Here is a 7,975-nt window from a genome sequence, read left to right on the forward strand (position 1 = left end):
ATTTGCCTGAGAAACAAGAGTCCAAGTTAGGAGATCACATAGGCCAGGATTCCTGTTTTCTTTAAAGGCACCTTTTTTTTGGTAGTCAGAGCTGGTCACGCCCTGCTGGCTCTTCAACAGGAAGCAGGCAGGCAGTGTCAGAAGCAGGCAGGCACGGCAGGAGAGGGAACCTCAAGCCAGCGCTCCCTTGTTCTTAACTGAAGGAGGAAACGCGCAGCGCTTGTAGGAAGACACTTTATTACGTTGCTCACTCACACCTGGCCGGGCAGGGAGGCGCTCCCAGGACAGAAGCCAGCCTCAGCCACTTAGAGAGCCGGCCGTCCAGGCGACGGGGCCACTCGCTGCCTTGGAGAGTGCCAGCGCCCTACGGCCCCCCTGGGCCCAGCTGCCCCTCAAGGAAACGCGTTTCCTCCCCGTTGGGGAGGGTCAGCCACACTGGCCCAGGATGGCTCCTCGGGCTGTGGGTTCCAAGGATGCTCGCCCAGCTTGCGCTCACGGCCCCGCCCCTCCCAGCCTGAGGCCACTACAGTTCACAATAGGTGGAACCCAGCGAATGTCAGGGCACGACTGAAAGGTCCGCCCACGGCCAGAGCCCCGAGACCACTGCCCCTCCTCCCGGCGGCTCCGCGGAGAAGGCCCATCTGGCGGGCTCAGCTCTGCTGCCCCGGCCACAGCCTGGCCTGGAGTCCGGGCTGCCCCACGCCGCAGGCACGCAGGCGACTGGACATCTTCCTCATCACCAGCCTCTGGGCCTTCAGGCGCCTGCGGAGCTTTTCATTTTCCTTTAGCGTCAGGAAGAGTTTTTTTTTCAGAGTGTCTAAGTCCAAAAGGGCGTAGCTGTGATCGGACGGCTGCGTGGGGCTGGCCGGCTGACCAGGGACCCCAGTGGCTTCCGGTCTGTGTAGCGGGACCTGAGGACAGAGGTCAGTGAGAGACAAGCAGCGGCCAGGGCGGCAGGACGCACTTCCCAAGCCCTCCCGAAGCCCAGAGCTGCCCAGTCGCAGCTAAGTTCACGGGTGAGGTCTGAATCCAGGCTACACGTCGTGGTGCTCTGGTTCAGGCACGTTTTCTTCCTTCTGTTTGAAGCAAATCCCCTCGAGCTGAGACCAGCCACGCGCTGCCTTCGCACCTGGCCCGGCCTCACCTCTGCTCCGGGGCCTCCAGCGTCCAGGGGCAGCTGCGGCGCTTCGAGCGTCGTGTCCACCTTCCTCCCTGGGCCACCCTCCCCGGCCCCCGTCTCAGGGAGGACCTGGGAAAGACAGGGCAGAGGAGGCCACTGACTGACACAGAAGCGGATCCGCCCCAGCTGTTACTTGTCTGTCCCGCCAGTGGTCCCCGCACACCACCCGGGGGCAGCCGGGGCGCCTGCAGAACAGCCAGCCTCCTCCACGGCCTGGGGTCAGACCCTTAGACACGGAGCAGAAGCCAGACGTGACCAGCTGCCACTGCTTGATATTGAACAGGAAGAAGGCGGCACGGAAGGCTTTGGCTTTCCCTTTTCTAGGAAACGAGAGAATCCAAACCCAGCAGGCCAGCCTGGAGGGCACGTGCAGCGGCTCAGTCCGAGCGCTCGGTGACCAGCAGGGCAGACTCACCTTTCCCTTCTCAGAGGCAGCATCTCCACTCGGGCCGGCAGGGTCTGTGTTCTCCCTCACCAGCTGCAAAAGACACGGAGCTGCTGCAGACGGGCCCCGGGGTACAGGCAGGAGGTCCGCGCCCCGAGAGCCCGCGCCAGGCCTCGTGCGTCTTTGTCCTCACGCTCCGCCGGCTGAGGCTCAAGTAAACTGTGCCCTGAACCCAGCCCAGCTCTCCTCTCACCATCCCCGGCTCCCTTCCTTCTCCGAAGGTGTTCCTAATCTCGGGTCAGAGGCCCGGTGAAGCCAGGGACCTGTCTGATTTGTACGTGTTGCCCCAGGGCCTGGCACCCTTCAGGCTGCACAGTAGGTGACTCAGAGTGGCAGCCTCACAGTGGGAAACATCCAGCTCAGAGCCTGCAGCCCCCAGACCTCATCAGAGCTGAGCTGGGGCCGCGGGCGCCAGAAACAACTCTCCCCACCCCTAGGCACCGGAGGCGCCAAGGAGCAGGGCCACCGACGCCCCCCACCCCCCCGCCAGCTGTTAACCTGTAATCGCTGACTTCAGGGCGAGCAGTTTACCACAGATGCATGACAGTAAGCACACTGATTGAATGGGACGGGGTGTGGGGTTCCTAAACAGCGGACATAAGTTTCAGGTCAGCAAAATGAGTAAGTCCTAGAGCCCCGTGGTGTGACGCCTGTGCCTACAGTCAACGATACTGTTGTGGACTTCAAAGTGTGTTAAGAGAACAGATCTCATGTCAAGCGTTCTTACCACAAGGCAATGTGCATATAAAATGAAAGGCCTTCCATGTTTAAAAGAAAAAACCAAAGACTCGTGCATTAAGCACCTACTCGGTGCCGGGCAACGTTCTGGACATTGGCAATAAAAGCAGCGGAGCCCGCACGAAGCCTCCACTGGGGCAGGTGCTCACAGGTGCCAGAGAGAGCGAGGGGCAGGACAGGAAGGACGGCGGCGGGGGCCAGGCACTGGGAGCCTGGACTTGGGGACGGGGAGGCCGAGAGACCGGGCAAAGGGAAGATGGAGGGCAGGGTGCTCCGGGCGCGTTTGCTGGCAAGTGGCAGACGGCCGCGCCTGCCCTTCCCTGCACCCTAGAACTCAGGGTTCCCATCAGCTCCCTCCCTCTCATTCCCAATAAAAACAAACCAGCAGGGGTACCTTCGGGCCTCGTGTGTGTTCTACTGCTACTCTACCTCCCCGGCTCCAGTGGGCGCCCGGCTCGAGCCCTCCCCCCGAGACTGGGTGTACAGCAAGGGTGTACTATGATTCGCTATGATCCCCTCACAGCTTCGAGCTCCAACTGTCCTGCCGTGAGCCCTCCTGAGCCAAACCCGCACATCCTGCCCCACCAGGCACGTCCTCCTCAGCGTCCCATCGGGAAGCCAAACTCAACGTGCACAGGACCGTTTCCTCAGGGAATCTGGGACCCCCGGTCCCCGGGGGCCCAGAGCCCTGCTCTCCCGGACCACCTCCCTCTCAGCCCACCAGGGCTGCAGAGTCGGCCCGCTCCATCCCCCTCTCATCGCAGCACCCACCTTTGGCTCAGGCCACTGTGACTGCCCTCACCTGCGAGGCCACAGTGAACTCCGAACCAGCTGCCAGCCAGAGGGACCTTCCAAAGCCATGTCCCTGCCCACGGGCCTCGCCCAAAAACCTACCACCTGTCCACGCCCGTCACCCACTGGCCCCGGCGCCCTCCAACCAGCCTGAGCCGCTGCTGCTGCCGCTGAGTGCACCCAAATCCCCGCCACCGCCAAGCCTCTGCCCCGCTGTGCCCGTCCCCACCAGCGCTCCGGACAGGGCTCCGAGCCGGCGCGGAGCAGCCACAGGAGGACCTTAACGGGGACCTGGCGGGTGGCAGGTCCTCGGCCACAGGCCCCCGAGCCCGGGCTGGCAACGAGCAAGAGGCGGACGAGGTCTGAGTGCGGCGCGGCCAGGAAGGTCTCCGCCGCCCTCGAGCCCACGGAAGGACGGAGCTCTCGGCACCCTCGCCCATCAGCTGCTTCCATGGCATCTGTCGTGAAGCGTGACTTATTTTCAAAGCAGCTTTAAATTGCGAATTCCCTAAAGCGCAGGGCAGGGCCTGCTGGGCTCCAGACGCCGAGGCCTGCCAGCGCTGCCCTGGCTGCAGTCCTCGGCCTCTGCTGTCCCCGCAAACGCCACCTGTGCCCTGCGCCCAACCCACCGCCGGGGCCCCGCGGCCGCGCGCACCTGTGGGGGGCCCTGGAAGGCGAACACCGTGGGCACCGCGTTGTGCTTCAGGTTCTTGCGGTTCCCAAAGGCGCTGAAGCACTCGGGCCGGAAGTGCTCGGAGCAGATGACCGTGTGCTGCTTGGGCTCGAAGTCGCCCCGGCCGATGTTCAGCACCCATTCCTTCAGCAGCTCCGGGCGGCTGAACGGGAACCTGGGGGCACAGCAAGGAGGCGCGAGGGATTCGCGGCACTGAACGCAGTGGCACTTCAGGGTCCCAGGGGCCTTTCACATCCCCACACGGCACTTTACTGGACAGCCTGCAAACGTCAGTAGCCTCGTTCTGTTAAACCACATCTACTCTGCCGTCGTGGCTGTAGGCGGCATCCTGAGACCGTGAACGTGGCCAAAGAGCCCAAGCAACCTGCTCCCCGAGCCACATCTGCCAGGCAGGCCACCAGGTGGGCCTCCATTCCGGCTCCGGTGCTGGGGAAGCAGGAGTGGGAGAGACAGCCCCCCCCTCACGGAGCCTACATTCTAGAACAGGGAGACAGCCAGTCCACCAGACAGACACGGACCGTGCAGGAAGAAAGAGTAGGACGTGGGGCAGGCCACCTGAGAGGTGACATCGGAGCAGAGGCTGCAGGAAGTGGGACAGAGAGCCGTGAGGTATCAGGGGGAGGAGCAAGCACGAAGGCCCCGCAGGCGCGAGGGGGCTGCGGGCCTCGCCTCGGGCAGGAGGGCTTTCCCAGAGGCTCTGGCAGAGGGTGGCAGGTGAGTCCGCCTTGGCTGTTGTAGGAGGGCCCCAGGTGGCTGGGATCAGGGTGTCAGCAGGAGGGGGTGATGAGCAGGCAGACCTGGGATGTACTGTGAAAACCAGGCAGTAAGGTTTGCCTGTGGGCCGTGCAGCAGAGGAGGGAGTTTCATGTACTAAGACTGCGGGGGAGTGCGAGGGGCAGCTCTGGGGGGTCAGCAGCTTGGTTTTCTATGTCAGATGTTAAATTTGAGGTGCATTTTACATGTCTGAATGCTGAACGAGTGGCAGGTGGGCATGCGTGTCTGGAGATGTCACTGTGGGCCCGTGCCCAGGTAAGGGTGGCAGAGCCATGAGCCTGACTGAGATGGGCACCCTGGGGAGCGAGCATGGACAGGGACAAGGCAGGGGCATGGCCCGAGCCCTGAAGTGCTCCAGCGTCTGTCTGGTGTTGGAAATGAGCAGGATCCAGCCAAGGGGACTCAGAAGGCACACTGTGACAAAGAAAGAGGCCGAGAGGTGTCCTAGAAGCCAGGTGGGAGGGCGTCTCAAGGCGTCAGCAGTCAGTTGTGTCACAGGCTGCAGAGAGATCAAGTCAGATGAGGATACGCCACTACACGTGGCATCGTAAGGGTCACTGGGGACACGACAGAGCTCATTTGTGGGAATGGTGGGGGTGAGAGTGACTGGAACGGGAGAAAACCAGAGGCAACGCCACCCCCAGGTACATACCCGACTGACACCTAAATTGCGAATTCCCTAAAGCGCAGGGCAGGGCCTGCTGGGCTCCAGACGCCGAGGCCTGCCAGCGCTGCCCTGGCTGCAGTCCTCGGCCTCTGCTGTCCCCGCAAACGCCACCTGTGCCCTGCGCCCAACCCACCGCCGGGGCCCCGCGGCCGCGCGCACCTGTGGGGGGCCCTGGAAGGCGAACACCGTGGGCACCGCGTTGTGCTTCAGGTTCTTGCGGTTCCCAAAGGCGCTGAAGCACTCGGGCCGGAAGTGCTCGGAGCAGATGACCGTGTGCTGCTTGGGCTCGAAGTCGCCCCGGCCGATGTTCAGCACCCATTCCTTCAGCAGCTCCGGGCGGCTGAACGGGAACCTGGGGGCACAGCAAGGAGGCGCGAGGGATTCGCGGCACTGAACGCAGTGGCACTTCAGGGTCCCAGGGGCCTTTCACATCCCCACACGGCACTTTACTGGACAGCCTGCAAACGTCAGTAGCCTCGTTCTGTTAAACCACATCTACTCTGCCGTCGTGGCTGTAGGCGGCATCCTGAGACCGTGAACGTGGCCAAAGAGCCCAAGCAACCTGCTCCCCGAGCCACATCTGCCAGGCAGGCCACCAGGTGGGCCTCCATTCCGGCTCCGGTGCTGGGGAAGCAGGAGTGGGAGAGACAGCCCCCCCCTCACGGACCCCTCACGGAGCCTACATTCTAGAACAGGGAGACAGCCGGTCCACCAGACAGACACGGACCGTGCAGGAAGAAAGAGTAGGACGTGGGGCAGGCCACCTGAGAGGTGACATCGGAGCAGAGGCTGCAGGAAGTGGGACAGAGAGCCGTGAGGTATCGGGGGAGGAGCAAGCACGAAGGCCCCGCAGGCGCGAGGGGGCTGCGGGCCTCGCCTCGGGCAGGAGGGCTTTCCCAGAGGCTCTGGCAGAGGGTGGCAGGTGAGTCCGCCTTGGCTGTTGTAGGAGGGCCCCAGGTGGCTGGGATCAGGGTGTCAGCAGGAGGGGGTGATGAGCAGGCAGACCTGGGATGTACTGTGAAAACCAGGCAGTAAGGTTTGCCTGTGGGCCGTGCAGCAGAGGAGGGAGTTTCATGTACTAAGACTGCGGGGGAGTGCGAGGGGCAGCTCTGGGGGGTCAGCAGCTTGGTTTTCTATGTCAGATGTTAAATTTGAGGTGCATTTTACATGTCTGAATGCTGAACGAGTGGCAGGTGGGCATGCGTGTCTGGAGATGTCACTGTGGGCCCGTGCCCAGGTAAGGGTGGCAGAGCCATGAGCCTGACTGAGATGGGCACCCTGGGGAGCGAGCATGGACAGGGACAAGGCAGGGGCATGGCCCGAGCCCTGAAGTGCTCCAGCGTCTGTCTGGTGTTGGAAATGAGCAGGATCCAGCCAAGGGGACTCAGAAGGCACACTGTGACAAAGAAAGAGGCCGAGAGGTGTCCTAGAAGCCAGGTGGGAGGGCGTCTCAAGGCGTCAGCAGTCAGTTGTGTCACAGGCTGCAGAGAGATCAAGTCAGATGAGGATACGCCACTACACGTGGCATCGTAAGGGTCACTGGGGACACGACAGAGCTCATTTGTGGGAATGGTGGGGGTGAGAGTGACTGGAACGGGAGAAAACCAGAGGCAACGCCACCCCCAGGTACATACCCGACTGACACCTATGGATACAGGTGCTGGAAGGCAAGACCCAGCAACAATGCGCAGAGCCATGTGCCCGTTAACGGCCAAAGAAGGGAGGCACCCAAATGCCCTTCAACTACAGAACAAGTCAATTCTGGTAAACACCTTCCTAAAACACTATGCAGCAATGAAAAGGATGAGCTGCTGCTGCCAGCAACGTGGAGGGCTCACAGGCACAATGTAAGCAAAGCACAGGAAAAAGTACCGCCTGTGATTCCATTCAGTGAGGTTCCAGACAGGCCAAAGCAGTCCGCCTTACCCTTGGGCACTGGGAGGAAGAGGGGCTGGAAGGGGGAGCGGTCGGGGTCTCCTGGGGGCTGTGATGTTCTAAATTCACGGCAGTCACACGGGCTGTCCGCTTTGTTAAACTGGCTGGGCTGTGTGCTCATGATTTGTGCACTTTTCCGTCTGTGTGTTACATCTCAAGAGACACATTCACTTCGAAAAAGAAAACCCTTAATAGGAGGAGAGGAAGTGGAGACTGGAGAGCGGCAGCCCTTTGGAGTCCCGCTCTGAACAGGGCAGAGGAAGGCGCCGTGGCTGGAACCTAAAAGAAAGCGTGCGACACTCGACCGATGGGCAGGCGGCCGTTCACTCGGCCGGTCCGGCATGCGGGGCGCGCAGGGACTGACTCCAAAAGCTCCGCCGTCCTCCCGGGGCTCCCGCAGAGCCCTAGGTCCCGGCCCCGCGCGCCCCCCCCGCTGGAACGTACTCATTCCTCCTCCCCACCCTTCCTTCCCGGCCTGAGGCCCGGAGATGTGAGCACCGCACACCTGAGAGACGTCAGCATCGCTCATCACGCAGCAAATACTGAACACCTACTACGTTCCGGGCAGCATCTGAGAACGAGATACAGTCCCCGGGCCGCGGAGGGGACGCACACCAAGTAACCGCAAGGGCGCAGCGCTGAGCGCGCCCCAGGCCCGCCACGGCCTCCCCCGCGCGCGGCTCCCCGGACCTGCGGGAGGCTGTGCGCCGGAGGGCAGGTTACTCAGCTTCCCCAACCTCTCCCCGCGCG

At 62.5% G+C, this 7,975-nt stretch overlaps 2 protein-coding genes across 2 annotated transcripts; both read right to left on the minus strand.

Moving 5' to 3' along the window:
- Window positions 1-218: 218 nt before the first annotated feature.
- On the minus strand, window positions 219-7,969 carry THAP3 (THAP domain containing 3). Its single transcript, XM_024756129.1, has 5 exons — window positions 7,731-7,969; window positions 5,450-5,642; window positions 1,596-1,658; window positions 1,145-1,249; window positions 219-911 (listed from the first exon to the last, which is right to left on the minus strand). The coding sequence occupies exons 1-5, from the start codon at window positions 7,745-7,747 to the stop codon at window positions 651-653; spliced, it is 639 nt and encodes a 212-aa protein (XP_024611897.1). The 5' UTR covers window positions 7,748-7,969; the 3' UTR covers window positions 219-650.
- LOC112407012 (uncharacterized) lies at window positions 1,666-4,131 on the minus strand. The gene is made up of 2 exons (XM_024756130.1): window positions 3,811-4,131; window positions 1,666-3,613 (listed from the first exon to the last, which is right to left on the minus strand). The coding sequence occupies exons 1-2, from the start codon at window positions 3,968-3,970 to the stop codon at window positions 3,162-3,164; spliced, it is 612 nt and encodes a 203-aa protein (XP_024611898.1). The 5' UTR covers window positions 3,971-4,131; the 3' UTR covers window positions 1,666-3,161.
- Window positions 7,970-7,975: the final 6 nt, after the last annotated feature.

The sequence above is a fragment of the Neophocaena asiaeorientalis genome, unplaced genomic scaffold, assembly GCF_003031525.2.
Source record: "Neophocaena asiaeorientalis asiaeorientalis breed wild unplaced genomic scaffold, Neophocaena_asiaeorientalis_V1.1 scaffold1247, whole genome shotgun sequence".
Classification (NCBI taxonomy): domain Eukaryota; kingdom Metazoa; phylum Chordata; class Mammalia; order Artiodactyla; family Phocoenidae; genus Neophocaena; species Neophocaena asiaeorientalis.

Excerpts from the sequence above, each read along its gene's own strand:
- LOC112407012 (XM_024756130.1), bottom strand. The coding sequence starts at position 3,970 with ATGGGTGCTGAACATCGGCCGGGGCGACTTCGAGCCCAAGCAGCACAC. Across the intron at positions 3,614-3,810 it reads CCTTCCAGGGCCCCCCACAG|ATGCCATGGAAGCAGCTGAT; the intron begins GTGCGCGCGGCC and ends GCTTCACGACAG.
- THAP3 (XM_024756129.1), bottom strand. Across the intron at positions 1,250-1,595 it reads CTGCCTCTGAGAAGGGAAAG|GTCCTCCCTGAGACGGGGGC; the intron begins GTGAGTCTGCCC and ends TGTCTTTCCCAG. Across the intron at positions 912-1,144 it reads CTGGAGGCCCCGGAGCAGAG|GTCCCGCTACACAGACCGGA; the intron begins GTGAGGCCGGGC and ends CTCTGTCCTCAG.